The following is a 14727-nucleotide window of genomic DNA, read 5'->3' as shown; positions in this document are numbered from 1 at the left end:
GCCGGCGGTGGGGCCCACATGGTCGAGCGGGCACCGGGCCTCTTGTCTGTCGCTGATAGTGTTTCAAGATGCAGAGCGTGAGGCAATTTTAATCAAATGGTATACTCCAAACAAAACGTGGACCGAATGTAACGTCTTTTGAACTCGTTCTGTCAAAAGCACAAGGTTGAGAAACTTGCGGATAGAATTGCAAATTGCTTTCGCGGCACGCTTGCACTTATAAGCATGACTTGGAAATATGCAGTGCTGACTGCGAAGAAAATGGAACGGCGTGGAAAACCCTCCGCGCCGCCAGTGCCATTCGCGTCTAGGCGGCCGTAACTTGGAGATGCCAACCTTAGGCAGGACATCCGACTACCTAGACGAGGAGTTGGTTGGTAGTGCCAATCGGATTGACGGCGCTCCCAGTCTCGGGGTGCGGCACAGCAGATCGATCCCAGGCACAGCCACCCTGTGAAATGCCTAAAGCGGGTTCGGTCTCATCTGCGACTGATGGACCAGATGACAGTCCATGTTAGCAAGGTGTGGTGGAGAACTGGGAGTCCGGTTACCGGTCAGTCGACAGAGAAGGGACGGAATCCGGATCGGCCCAAGGCAACAACCTGCAGCAGTTTTGCTGTTGTGCATCGGACGACTCAACCTCCGCGCTGCGATCCGATGCACTAGCCACCAGAGTCTGGAGGAGAGTTAAATGTGCAGACGCACCAACAACAGAACAGCCTAGATAGGTTGGAGGCCGACGGGCGCATCGCGTCTGACCGTGGAACCGTCTGAGTCGGAGAGTTCACGCCGATGAGATGACTGATGACTCCGATGACACTTGAGATGACTGTGGTCAGTGCCGTGTGAGGTAGCTATGAGTGGTAATGTAGTATAAGAGTTGATGTGCCGTGTAGTGTACCGAGGCAGATTGTCCAGTGGGTACTCTGTAAGCGGGCAGGGGTACCGACCGAGGTACACTGCTGCATCATCGTTCCGTCTGAAGTCTGTCGATTGTGTCCATCGTTGCTAAATGTAGACTTGCACGATTCAAAGCAAAACAGGCGTGTGTGTGGGATGGAGTCATTTGGAATACCATCCGTCTGGTACGCTGTGCCTACTGTGGCACTCAACGTACTGGTGGTGGTCTCATGCCCGAGTGCGGGTGACAAACAGATGGGAGGGAAGACCTGACCAAATCTGAAATGCAGACTCGTCATCGCCCACGTGATTTGAACGCACTTTGTTGATGCAAAAAGGAAAAGAGGGAGCAGCTACGTGATTTGGATTTGGATTTGGAGTGGACTTGCCAAGACGGGAAGCCTATGGATCCCCCCCCAGGCTCTCCTTTCAGTCGGGTCAGTCTCGACTTTCCTCTCTCTTAGTCCATCTGTGCCTCTCGCACTTGCCAGTTGTCACGACTCACAGACTGACCAGACTGACCCAAAGTCAGCATGGAAGGAAGGAAAATATGGATCAATGGGGCAGAAGGATGGGGCCCTCCTTCCGCCAAAGTAATGCGAGACTGGCTTGTCTCGTGGGGAAAGAGCAATGCACCATCCGCCATTCTCCATCTCCCAACTTCTGTGACACTGTCTGATTTTCTGGCTCGCCGATCATCGCTCTCCCGCCTCCTTTCTCCATGATTCCCATCCCAAACAGGATCGCAGCACATCCGTTCATCCCCTGATTCTCCTCGCCAAAATGCTTGGCTTTTACTGTAATTCTGAACCCCGGAGCTCGCCCCAGTGATCTCCGGCCGTGGTCGCCTGAGATTCTGAGGTTTGGGGGGAAGGCCTTGGTCTCCGGACCTCAGGATCAAGATATTTCTGAGACTCGGGAGCCAAGGTCAGAATAATCGCCAGCACTGAGCAGGTCTCTGGTCTTATTAACCCTGCTCTGTTATTGACACCTTCAGCCACACCATGCGACGATCATCGTCCAACTGTGTTAATCTGCTCGAGACGAAGAAACTTGGCAATCCGATGCACCAGTTGAAACGCCGCCCAATTCTCTTGACCTTGACTCTCGAGCCACCGCCTTGCCAGGGATTGCCGACTTCCAACGTCGCCTTATGTCCTAGCCCTCGGCATTTATTGTATGAAGGCATGGGTACGGATGGGAACGGACGGGATGGAAAGGGACGGAATGGCGCAGCTGCCGCAACCCGCGGCCCAACTCCTAAACAAACAAGCATTACCTCAATCGAAAAAGCACCCGAGTTAATCTCAAAAACGATGCGGCGAGAACATGAAAATGAGCAAGGGATGTAACCATTTCGATAAGGACATGAAGTTACAGCTCACCTCACTATCCAAGCTCGCGGGGAGCTTCTTGCCTGCTAGCCCTATTGTGGCCATCATTGCCGCCGACCTAGCAAAAAGGTCGTATGTTCCTGTAAATCATGCAAATACTGCCCTCTAGAGCACTAGTTGATTCTGCAGCACCCATTAGCCCGGTTCTGATTTACAGGATATGTCCCTGCGTGCCAGGAAACAGCTCACGGGGCATCGTCGCATTTCTGAGCTTTAGACTTTGTTGCTCCGGCCATGCTCATCCTCTCAAACACCATCCCGGCTCAGGGCAGGCAGGCCGGCTACCCAGTCCAGCACGACAGGAGCCAACGCGAGGTCGACAAAGACCAAGAAGACGCGTTCGCGACTCGAGCACGGCGCTTTCGCTGGTCGTGTTTCATCCCAGGTTTGACAACCTGTCCTCCGATCAAGCCGCCCGACCCCTCCATGGCTGTTCCACCAACGCTCAAGGGACACGACCCAGGGACGACCTTGGGTTTCGTGTACCAGCGCAGAACCATCGTTGATTTGTTGTGTGTAAGTGGCTGCGACGACGTCTAGCTGCCTCCCCAACAATCCACCAACGCTGGAGCCGTAACCCGTTTCCACCTCCGCTAGCCCCAAGTCCTCAGCGCCGAGGAACAGACTCTGGAATCCGCCACGGCGGAGCTGTTCTGAATCACCATCCGTCTGATCACCAGTCGCCCTACATGGTCTTCGCCGGCACCATCAACCGCAAACGCACGGTAGCGACGCCCATCATCAATCGGCTACACACGCCTGGTTTCCCAGACGTTTGCCTTCTTTTTTCTTATTTTTGGGACCTCGACTCCGCATTCCCCGGCTCACGGCTGCTCCGAGGTTTGGCACGACACGGGCCTTCGTCGTGATGCTTCGCTCACACCTCTTCCCATTTCCCATCACGCCTCTTTTCTCAAACCAAGGTCCCTACTCCCCTGGATCCACCAGGCCTGCACTGCCCTTGCGATGGATCGCAGTCTGTGACATGGCTGACATAGTGGTATTGGGCGAGAGATAGCGTTCGCCTCATATGCTTGACAAGACGTCTCGATTTCTTGGCATTGTGACCTCATCATGGCAATATGCGCATGCTTAACCTGCGGCAGCTTGTTCCGAAGGATCTGGATCCGAATGGCACTCACTCTAAGCTGATAGTCTATATCAACCCAGCCGGACCTGTCCCTTCTTTCGTTCTCTTCCCTCGACGCTTTCAAGTCTTCAACAATACTTTGAATCTGGTTCAGTTCCTTCACTTTGGCTGGTCCATTCGTTCCTTGAGTGTCTTTTTCTTTCTCATATTTTCCCATTCCGTCCGGTTCTGTGAACCCGTCCCTTAGTTGTCGTATTTCATCATCGTTTTCATTTCCACACTTCACCTCTTTGACTAGAGACTTTCAAGAACTCCTTCCAAGATGAAGAGCTCCATTCTCCTTTCCATTGCGGCCATTGCTGCCCAGGTTATTGCCCTCCCTACCCACAATGAGCGATCCGTGGCGCTTCCTATCAGGGACATGAACCTCGCGCCGCAAGCCGACGTCAGGCCTAAGCTTCGTCGTGGCAAGAATAAGAACGACCAGCAGGAAGAGCAAGGTATGTGCCAAACTCGTCCAACCATTAGTTACATCTTGACTGACTTCCATCACCAGCCGAAGCTGCTGAGGGTGCTCAGGATGACGCTAAGGATGCCGCCGAGGGTGCTGCCGAGAACGGCGCCGCCAAGAAGAAGAACAAGGCAGACGACGCCGCCGCCGGCGGCGGGGCCGGCAACGCGGCCGGTGGTGGAGCGGCCAACAACGGAACCGCCAACGCCGGCGGCGAGGGCAAAAAGAACAAGAAGGATAAGGGCAAAAAGAACAAGGGTAAGGATAAGGAGGCCAAGGCCCAGGACAAGAAGAAGAAGGAGGCCGCAGAGGCCGGCAAGAAGAACAAGGGCAAGAAGAACAACGGTGGAGGCGGCGCCGCCAACAACGGTACCGCCAACGCTGCCGATGGCGCGGCAGCCGGCAACGAGAATGCAGACAAGGGAAAGAACGCCAAGAATGAGGGCAAGAAGAACGACGAAGCCAAGAAGAACAAGGGCGCCGGCGAGGGCGCCGGCGAGGGCGCGGCTGCGGGTGCGGGTGGCGCTGCGAACAACGGAACCGCGGACGCTGGTGGCAACGCCGGCAAGAATAACGGCAAGAACAACGACAAGAAGAAGGACGGAAAGAAGAACAATGGTGATGCCGCCGAGGGTGGCGCGGCTGCCGGAGGCAAAGCTGCGGACAAGAACAACGAGAACAACAACGCTCAGCAAAACAACGGAAAGAAGAACAATGCCGGCGGCGAGGGAGGCGCGGCTGCTGAGGGTAAGGGTGCAGACAAGAACAACGAGAACAACAACGCTCAGCAAAACAACGGAAAGAAGAACAATGCCGGCGGCGAGGGAGGCGCGGCTGCTGAGGGTAAGGGTGCAGACAAGAACAACGAGAACAACAACGCTCAGCAAGACAACGGAAAGAAGAACAATGCCGGCGGCGAGGGAGGCGCGGCTGCTGGGGGCAAGGCTGCGGAGGAGAACAAAAACAACGCTCAGCAGGACGGCAACAACATTCTCTCTACCATCCTCGAGAGTGTAAGTACTTACCTCGGTCGTTATATCGAATAATGGTGCTAATCAAGACATAGATCACTGGTGGCGGTGCTGGTGCCGGTGGTGGCAAGGCGGCTGAGGGCGAGCAACAGCAGAACAACCCTCTCTCATTGCTCACCGGCCTTACCGGACGTGACGAGGAGTCGGCTGATGCGGAGTAAACTGGAGCGGGCGCTTCTGTCTGGTTCTTGGTGCCTGCGCCGATGGATCGGGGGCCGAGTCATTTTCGAATAGGGGATACCTAGCGAGCCCGGCGGGCTCGATAACTGAAGTCAATCAATTACGCTAGATCAGTTGCTTGCCAAGTGTGTTGTCGATATGTCTCGAATACGGCCAAATGAAGAAAGGGAAACAATGGTTGTTTCGCGGTGTGCGCGCAGTGCAGCTGGCTAGATTTCACTTGAAATCTAAGTGAAGCAGCTTCCATCTCATTGTTTGTCCAATCGCGTTGGACAATTTTTCTTTGTAGGGGGTTTTTTTTTAAAGGAGGGACGGGAGTATGTGCTTGGCACAGGCTTGCCGCGAGGTCCTGCCACTCTTAGGACGAAAGTCTGGGATATAAAAATCACGCCCTTTTGGGAAATGTGGTTCTTATTCTATAGGACAATTGGGTGAAAAGGTACGCTCTGCAGTATTAGACCAAGAGGAGCTATCGTCCTCGGGAGGTTACATAGATTTGTGATATCTTGAGAGCGAGAGAATCGAAGCCGAATGAGTGCTCCCAGCAGATCTTGGTGCGAAGGATAGAGAGAGAATGTGTGGGTGTGTGTTTGTGTGTGTTGTGCACGCGCAGAAATGTGCCATGGACTTTCGACAGTGAGGCACGTCGAGTCCAGCTTAGTGGACTCGGAGTGCTGGTGACAGCAGCAGACGGCATATCCAGGGAAGACCGGGGTCTCAGCTCCGGAGCCGGCACGTTCCCACCAGCACGTGAGGGCAATGATTGGCAGGCGATAAGGCGCAGATTAAACATGGCCGGGGGCCCCTAAGGGGAACCCCTGGCCAATCTTCTAAACTGCCTACCTAGGTACCTAGTGCAATAGCTCTCCGCACCTCCACCGCCGAAGCAACCTCCTCTCTCGACCAACAGACGGCAAGACAACCACGCGCGTCTCCGTTAAATCTATCGAGTGTGGTCCTGACGTGTCTTGGCCTGGAGGGTTCGCTTGTCCGAGGAAGGGAATTGGTCCGGCTTGTCTCTGGGACGAACGAGTCGTTTCCCCCCTTCCCACTGGTCGAAGCGGGTTGCTAACCGCAATTACAGTATCTTGGATAGGTTCAGTCAAAAGGCAAAGTTTCTCCTTGACTTTTGTTGACATTTCCTTGCTCTTTACGCATCATCTCTCTCCCCCGCCCACCGCTCAACCTCTTCAAGTTCCAACACCACTTGTCTTCCCCACCGGAACTAGACACCAGCTGGGCGACCCTCCCGCTCTCACAGGAAACCCCTTCACCTTCCCAATCGAGCGTGGACCAGCCAATACATGGCCGCGCCGGGGAGGGTTGTGTGGCGGCCGGGCAGTTGGCTAAGCTGCTTATGTAGCCGTGTCGTTGCCGATGCCGTGGCCAAGGACTGTCAGAGATCACAACGTGCCTGGCATCGAAGCCTCTAAGAGGTCAATTGATACGACCAAAATGTCAACCCCTGTCCATCGATTGATAGAAAGGCACTTTTCGTTCCATCCAGTGAGGAACGGGTATCTATCATTGCTGCAAGAAACCATCGGAGCTGGCCGGCACCCCCCCTCTTCTTGTTCTTCCTACACCCAACCTCGATTATGTTTGTCAAAGATTGTCCACATGCAGATGCACACGCACGGCCATGCTCACATGCAACGAGGCAGCTCCCGAGATGCAAGGGCGGAATGGATCACTGGGTCCCGACGATGTGTGCAGCTTCTCTTGGCGTTCGACTCGGCAAGATACGACCCTGGCCAGGGGAAACGCAGATGACCGCAAGCTGATAGTTCGGCTCCATACTACAAATAGTGGCAGCGGCCCCGCGATGATGAAAAAGGCTTAAGGATCCTCTCTTTCTTGCTCCAGGACCCCGATCTAGAGGAAGAGCTTCGCTGTCTTTTTCTCGTAATCCCATTCTGTCGGTGCTTGCGCGCGTTGTGCATACCTCGGCTTCAAGTCTTTCCCTCTGTTGAGTCGACGCACCTATCAAGATGAAGGTCGCATCCCTCCTCCTTTCCGCCGCTGGCGCTGCCTCGGCCCTTACCATTGCCGAGATCAACGGTAACAAATTCCTCTCCCCCTTTAAGGACCAGGCCGTGACCAACGTCACCGGCCTTGTTATCGCCAAGGGCCCCAGTGGGATTTGGATCCGCTCGACGACGCCCGACGACGACGATGCTACCTCGGAGGCTGTCTACGTCTACGGCAGCTCTGTGGGCGCGAACCTCGCAGTGGGTGATCTCATCACCTTGGGCGGAAAGATCCAGGAATACAGGTAGGACAATCGACTAGTACTGTGTCAGAGAGCTTCGACTAATGCAAACCCAGATCCGCGGCGAACTACATCTACCTCACGGAGCTCAGCTCCCCCAGCAACGTTGTCGTCGTGTCCAAGGGCAACGAAGTCGTCCCGCTCGTCATTGGCCTTGACACGTTGGCTCCTCCGACCGAGCAGTACACCAGTCTCGACGGCGGCGACATCTACGCCGTGCCCAACGCCGTAGCCAACATCTCCACGGAGAACCCCGTCCTCAACCCCGCGCTCTATGGCCTCGACTTCTGGGAGTCCCTGAGCGGTGAGCTTGTCACCGTCAAAAATCCCGTCGCCGTCACCCGCCCCAATCAGTACGGTGACACCTGGGTCGTCGGAGACTGGCCCACCACCGGTCGCAACTCGCACGGCGGCATCACCATGTCTGACAAGGGTAAGCCCAACTCACACACGGCTCGTCCCCTTCCTCGCCCGAAAGCGAATCACTAATATGTCCAAGACTCTAATCCCGAGGCCATTGTTATCGGATCTCCCCTGGATGGCACCAAGAATCCCGAGTCCAAGATGGGCGACCAGCTCGCCGAGATCACCGGCGTCGTGACCTACGCTTTCGGCTTCTACCGCATCCTGCCCCTGACCGCCATCACCATCGCCAAGAACGCCACCAACGATGCCCCTGCCACCTCGCTCGTCAGCCGCGGCGACTGCAGGGGCATCACCGTCGGCGACTACAACGTCGAGAACCTCTCGCCCTCCTCGTCCCACCTCCCCGCCATCGCTGCACACATCGTTGACTACATGAAGACCCCCGACCTTATCTTCATACAGGAGGTCCAGGACAACAACGGCGCGACCAACAACGGCGTGGTCTCTTCCAACATCACCCTCTCTACCCTCGCCGCCGAGATCGAGACCCGCTCTGGTGCCGTCTACGACTTCGTCGTCATCGACCCCGTCGACGGCAAGGACGGCGGCCAGCCCGGAGGCAACATCCGCGTTGCCTACCTCTACCGGCCCGACGTCATCGAGCTATGGAAGCCCAATCTTGGCGGCAGTCTCGACGCCAACGAGGTCCTCCCCGGCCCCGCTCTCAAGTACAACCCCGGCCGCATCGCCCCCGCCAGCACTGCCTGGGACGCCAGCCGCAAGCCTCTCGTCGCTGCCTGGCGCGCGGTCAAGGGGCCTCAGAACAAGATCTTCTTCACCGTCAACGTCCACTTCGCCTCCAAGGGTGGCTCCTCGTCTCTGCATGGTGACCTCCGTCCCCCCGTCAACGGCGTTGTGAACCCGCGCATTGAACAGGCCGAGATCACCGGTGTATGTCCCCCCTCCCCTTCTCCCTCCCTTTGATTCCCGGACTTCCGTCTCATGAACCTCGACTGACCGTGCATCAACAGTCCTTCATCGCCGAGATCCTCGCCGCGGACCCCAACGCTCGCATCATCGCAGCCGGCGACTTCAACGAGTTCGCCTTTGTCCAGCCCCTCAAGACCTTCACCGCCACGTCCGGCCTCATCGACCTCGACGAGGCCGTCGGCATCCCCGTCGAGGAGCGCTACACGTACGTCTTTGACATGAACGCCCAGGAGCTCGACCACATGTTTGTCAGCCCCGCCCTCGCGGCCAAGAACGGCACCGCGTACGAGCACATCCATGTCAACTCGTGGGAGCTGTACGACGAGCTCGTCAGTGACCACGACCCGTCCGTTGCGCGTTTCAACGTATGTGGATGCTAGACGCCCACATAATGAACAAAATGGAGAGGAAGATAGAGTGATATAAATATCGGGCTACTTCTTGTTGCCCGTTTCTTGTACATGTAGAAAAGACGTTGACGAGATACGAGAATAATGTTAATTGTTGCACGGTCTATCTATCGTTGGATTGCTTGTCCTTCGCCTACAAATACAGGGCCCCACGCCGTCAAGAAAGGAGCATTGGAATCCGGCTGTCATTTGCTCCTTCCCTTGACCAGTCGTCGTCGTCGTCGTCGTCGTGACAAGCGCAGAACCTAAAATGCGAGCATGGGATGATGAGATGAGACATCTGAACTTCGTGATGCAGCAAATGTTCAAGGCTCAACATTCACAAACTGACTGACGTCTGTCTGTCTGCCTGTCTGCGCTCCTCTGCTCCTTGCCATTTTGTTTCAAATGCTTGTGTCGGACCGAAGTTCGGCATCTTCGCCGTTAACACCACCTTCCATCCTGCCGAGTCCGCCCCCGCCATTATCCATGTCGTGGACGCAAGCCCCTTCGTCTGGAAGGCACCACCGGCTTCTGCCGACCAAGTCGACAAGTCCAAATGGATGATGGTTGCTCCTTGGTTGCTCACCCATGATCTGTAAGCGATGGAGGCTTGCTTACAGCGCGGTGCACCATCCACCACTGCCTGACCTGTCCAAAGGCGGTCGGTCGGCCTCCCTCTCACAGAAAAAATGGAAGAGCAGATAGAAAGTAAAATAAATAGCAAGGCGAGAGAGAACCCGCAAAAGAATTCCGAAACCGAGAATCGAACTCGGGGCTATGCCTCACACTCTCTGGGATGAGAGGGCATCATGTTGGCCACTACACCATATCGGATGTTGTTGATGGATCGCTTAACTTTGAACTATAAGTACCCACAACCGTAAAGTCCACTGTAGATACTGGCCGTACGAGAGCCGACAGGCCGGCGCTCAGACGGCTCCTCCATTCCTTCCGACGATTGGCCATCGGTGTGGGGATGTTACTGGTCCTATCCCTCCGAAGACTTGCAAGGAAATGCCTTAATCATGAATTTGTCATCAGCGCAGTCTCACCTTAATTCGGATGAGCGTGACCTGAGATTTCCCTTTTCTTATGGGAGTTGGCCACGAAGCTGTGTCTGCTCACAGCATCTTCTCTTGGTCGGAAGACCAGAGCGTGCCTCGGCAGGCCTGCTATTCTCATCACCCTATCTATGCTCCTAATCCTGTCAGCCACGACGGGTTGTTCTATCGGCTATAAGAAAGCAGTTCTGGACGTTAATGAGAAAACCCCGGCGTTGGACGAAGGCTTGCGAGGCTGAAGTCGCAGTTACGTATGAATATCGGAGGCACTGGCTGGGTACCGCTGTCAATGGGCCACGAATATCCTTGCGATAGCAACAGTGATAGACAAGGCGAACCTCTTCTCTCTTCACAAACAAAGCAAAGAACGCTAAGAATCTTAAGCCCGACGAGAATCCTCTTCGGCCCAAAAGGCTTCTTGTGTAATTCTAGCATACAACTCCTCGCCCCATTTCCTCAGGCAAACCCGAAGCCCTGCGCATTTTCCAACGCCATGGCAAGCCTCTCTCTCAGAACGTCCTTGTCTTTGTACTCGGGCAGCAAAAGCGTGCCGTAACATGTGTATGCAGTAGGCAAATGTCCTCCCTCGCCTTCCTCTTCGCCATTTCTCTGTACGACGAACTGCAGATTCTTCATGCCTCCGACGGGCACACGATCCGAGGCCGTCACGAACTCCAAAAGACGTCTCTTCATCTTCTCGTCGTAGCGCTTAACTATCGACCAAAAGTCTCGGACGCCACGGTGACTGGCGTCCCAGCCGACGTATCTCGTGTACCTGCGAAGCTCAGATATATCGATCTCTTGCACACCCTCGACGAGTGATTGGAGGAGGGGAGGCGTCAGAAGTCGAAGTGCCTTGGGGTGTAGGCACGCCCGGAATCCGCGCTCGAACGCTTCGTATTGCGGGCGAACGGAAATATCCGTGAGGTACTTGATGTAATCGCTCACGTACGCGTTCCTGTTCTCGTTGGTCACGAGTGGCGCGTCCTCGGGATTCTCATCTACCGGCGACTTGCCCCTCGTGGCCTCGAATTGTGGCCAACTGCGAGCTTGGTCATTCATTTCACGAGAAATCGGCTGTCCAAACATCGAAACCGAGAATTCGTATGTTCGTGCAAAAACGTCTTCCACCAAACCCTGCCTCTCATCCCATTCGAGAAGGGTTGTCAATCCCATGGCGAGGTCTGGCCACCCGTCGGCGATGTGATGCAACTCGTTCACGGGCTCGCCTAAGAGTTTGCGGTAAAGTGCTTTCGGGAAAGTTATGGGCAGCGTCAGGCCATTGTAGACAGCTAGCGACACCAGAAGTCCAAGGATTTCGAACTTCCATGCTGGTACGACGGATCCAGGAACGAACCAAGCCATACGAGTTCGGTCATCCACCGTGAAAGCGCCATAGTCCGGATTGAGGCACTCGGCAACGGCGAGTCGAAAAAATTCCTGTTGAACTCCACCGGAATCGAATCCTTCTTCTCCGGCATCTTCACCGAGGTGGATTTTCAGGGGTCTGTGCAGTTCTCGATCCTCCCGTTGCCAAAGCTGATCGAATGCGTCCCTTATGACGTTCTTGCGGCTGATTTCGAGAATCAAGTACTTTGAAGAAGCCGTTTTCAGAAGATCCTGCAGAACAAGCTTGTGGTGGGGATTGGTGATTAGACCTCCGGGGGCAACGATCGCTTTCATCCGCGTCTGAAGAGAGCTGGATTCCTCGTAGCTCCGGCTCATCTTCGAGAAGTTGACAGATCTGAAATATGAAACGAGAGTAGATGGATCGAAAATGAACGGGAAGTCGAGCAGATGCTTCTTCTGCCCGGAAGAGATATGGGTAAGCCAGGCGACTGGCATGTTAATCGAGTCCAGCCTCTCTGCAAAGTAGTCCACGCGGAACTGGACATCTCCCAGAAGCAGGTCTTGTCGTTTCTCGTCTATGGCAAGTTAGCGAAATATTTCGAGAAGAGGGAGATACCTTGTATACGTACACATAGCAGCAATCAACGACAAAGCTCCGCCAAATGAGCCATCGCATAAGATTTCAGGCTGGCCATCCCACTCTTGAAGCATGACAGTCTTGGCCCAGTCTAGAAGCAGAGTCGAGACCCTTGATTCATGACCAGCTGTTTCAAGCTGCCCCAGTTCAGGGTTCGAAGACGAGTACGAGTTGAGAAGGTCCAGCTGGGATATGAGGGGCCGAAGGGCATCCAACTCTTGATCGTTGTCCTCGACGTCATCGTTTTGCGCGGCCATGTCTGCAAAGCACTTCCGTGCAGAAATGGCCGCAAAAAGTCGTCTCGCAAGCCTGAGTGCCAAATCGTTCGAGAAAGCGTCATCATACAAAAGACACAACCAAGCAGGCTGTCGCGCCAGAGCTCCGCTTCCCGCCAGAACTAGACCATTTGAGCGGATCCGTGACATGTCAAACAATATCCTAGAGTCCGTTATCAACGGTGCCGCCGCTACCAATGCGTGGAGGCATATTGAGAGCAGATGGCCGGCCTCCTGATTGGCAAGAGGTCGATCAGTTCGGCGAAAGACTTTAGTAGTGGGAGAGCGTAGCGACTGGAGTGAGTTGGGTGCGCCAAAGAGACTACCAGCAGCCATCCACAAACTGTGGAAAACGAGACTGGGAGCCACTCGTGTAAGCCTCAGCATGCAGTACCAGATTGTGTGAGAATCGAGCAATTCGTCGTCCTTGACAAAGGACGAGACCAAAGTGGCGGGATCGCTCAAAATGTTGAACAGGCTTTGCTCAATGAACAGCTTCCACTGCCTCCGAAGTCGCTTGGGGTAAGTGGTTCGAGGATTATGTTTCCGTCGCATCTTTGGAGCCTGGTCCTTGAGCCCGGAGTACGTGCTGGTGATTGTTGGAGGATCAAAAAGGTGAGATTCCGAGGTGCCGTCGTCCTGCAGAATGTCACACACGAGATCAACGATTTCGATGTTGAGGTAAGTCAGTGATTGGGGAAGCATGTTGTCGGTAATTGATACGTCAACCGGCTCGTCGCTCTGTTTGAAAACGGTTGTTGGTTGGTCTGCTTGCGCACACCGAGCTTCTGGTGTGGCTTCTTGTGGATGAAGAGCCTCTGCGGGGGATCTAACGTTGCGTGGACTTGTCTTGAGTTGCGATTCTGGCTCCTGAACAATCGTCACGGAGTGATTTTGTGGGGGTACATTGTCAAAAAACGAGGGTGTCGAGGGTATCTCTGGGATGGCGTAAGGATTAACGTGTGATGTTTTAGACGGCCTCGGCGGCTTTTCGTGGGACGCTCTGGGAGAAGCCAACCCTGAGGTGACGTCCTCGGATAAGGATGACGCTGGGTATGGCTCGATGGAAAGCTTTCGAGTTGGCTTCGAGTTGGCTCTCACCCTGGCGCTTGAGCTTCTCTTGGGCTTGCTGGGTCGCGAGTTGGACATGGCTGAATTCGAACCGTGTAGCTTTTGGGAAGCTTGGTCCAAAACAGCGTCCGGCCCTTGGTCTGTTGTCGGCTGGGGCAGGTCGCTCGAGGGTTTGTCGGCATATACGATGGGAGGTATTGGCTGCATAGGTGTCGACTGGCCTGACGGCTTCTGCGATCTTTGGGCGTCGTCCCTCGAGGGACCTTGCGCCGCATCAGCCTCTAGAGCGGCAACCTTCTCCGACATGGCCTCCAGGCCTGCCGGAGTAAGCCATTCCAGCATTTTGAAGGCAACAGTTCCAAAGACGTTGGCAGCAAACGAACGATAGTCCTTGCTGACGGGCCGTTCAGCCATCTTGAAGGGAACTTTAGCGGCGCCGGTCGTCGAATCGAAATGGGATCGCTCCTTCGAGGAAGAGGCTGGTTGACGCCCCGTATCCTTGGCATCTGGGGTAGCCTTTTGGGACTTGCTGTCATCACCATTTGGTATGGCAGCCGAGCTCGATTTCCGCCGTCTTGTATCCTTTGGTATAACGGAGCGCTTCGAGAAGGGATCGTTAAAAGCCGGCACAGCGGGGTTCGGTGAGAATATGAGCGAGCCTAGCGCGGCCGGGGCATCTTTCGGGGGCTTGAGATAGGGACAGAGCCCAGTCTCCGGGTTGTCCTGACTAGCGAGATAAACAGCCAAGGTCCTTGCGCTCGTGGTGTTGTATCTTCGTATTGGCGCCTTGCCGGCGAGGCGCTTGCGACAGGAGAAACAGGTCGAGGTCGTACATGCCTTGGAGTCGCATCCATATCGCAGCTGAAGGATGTATCTGGGGGGCGGCAAGTCAGCATTGATTACACAGTACGGAAGGTGGCCAGGTCTATCAGGGACGCACATCTCGACAAGGATTTGAAAGTTGTGACGGCGACTGGCACGGTGGATGGCGTAGACACGCTTCGGGTTCTCGATGGTCTGGACCATATCCTTCAGTTCGGGCGGCGCATCGGGAGGCAGGCGTGCAAACGGCGCGTCCTCCCAAAGGGCAGCCAGAAAATCGGCGTCTAGGCTGGTCTCGGGCTGCGATCCCTTCTCAGGGCGGCGGGTATCTCGAGTCATGTCATTCGGATCGCAGGCGTTCTGGGGGTATATGATGTTCAAGTTG

The 14727-nt window shown here is 55.1% G+C and overlaps 3 protein-coding genes across 3 annotated transcripts; 2 read left to right on the top strand and 1 right to left on the bottom strand.

Annotated features, from left to right (window-relative positions):
• Positions 1-3706: 3706 nt before the first annotated feature.
• On the top strand, positions 3707-5087 carry CH63R_08130 (uncharacterized protein; the record flags this gene model as incomplete). Its single annotated transcript, XM_018303104.1, has 3 exons — positions 3707-3884; positions 3941-4908; positions 4962-5087. The coding sequence occupies 3 exons, from the start codon at positions 3707-3709 to the stop codon at positions 5085-5087; spliced, it is 1272 nt and encodes a 423-aa protein (XP_018157882.1).
• Positions 5088-7097: 2010 nt separating this feature from the next.
• On the top strand, positions 7098-9114 carry CH63R_08129 (Endonuclease/Exonuclease/phosphatase; the record flags this gene model as incomplete). Its single annotated transcript, XM_018303103.1, has 4 exons — positions 7098-7381; positions 7435-7811; positions 7878-8695; positions 8776-9114. The coding sequence occupies 4 exons, from the start codon at positions 7098-7100 to the stop codon at positions 9112-9114; spliced, it is 1818 nt and encodes a 605-aa protein (XP_018157881.1).
• Positions 9115-10643: 1529 nt separating this feature from the next.
• Positions 10644-14681, bottom strand: CH63R_08128 (HECT-domain-containing protein; the record flags this gene model as incomplete). The annotated part of the gene is made up of 3 exons (XM_018303102.1): positions 10644-12112; positions 12167-14394; positions 14461-14681. 3 exons carry the CDS (start codon positions 14679-14681, stop codon positions 10644-10646), a joined length of 3918 nt encoding a protein of 1305 aa, XP_018157880.1.
• Positions 14682-14727: the final 46 nt, after the last annotated feature.

Source organism: Colletotrichum higginsianum, chromosome 5, assembly GCF_001672515.1.
Source record: "Colletotrichum higginsianum IMI 349063 chromosome 5, whole genome shotgun sequence".
Lineage (NCBI taxonomy): Eukaryota > Fungi > Ascomycota > Sordariomycetes > Glomerellales > Glomerellaceae > Colletotrichum > Colletotrichum higginsianum.
The sequence above is the reverse complement of the archived record's forward strand: the minus strand, read 5'-3'. Positions and strand labels throughout refer to the sequence as shown.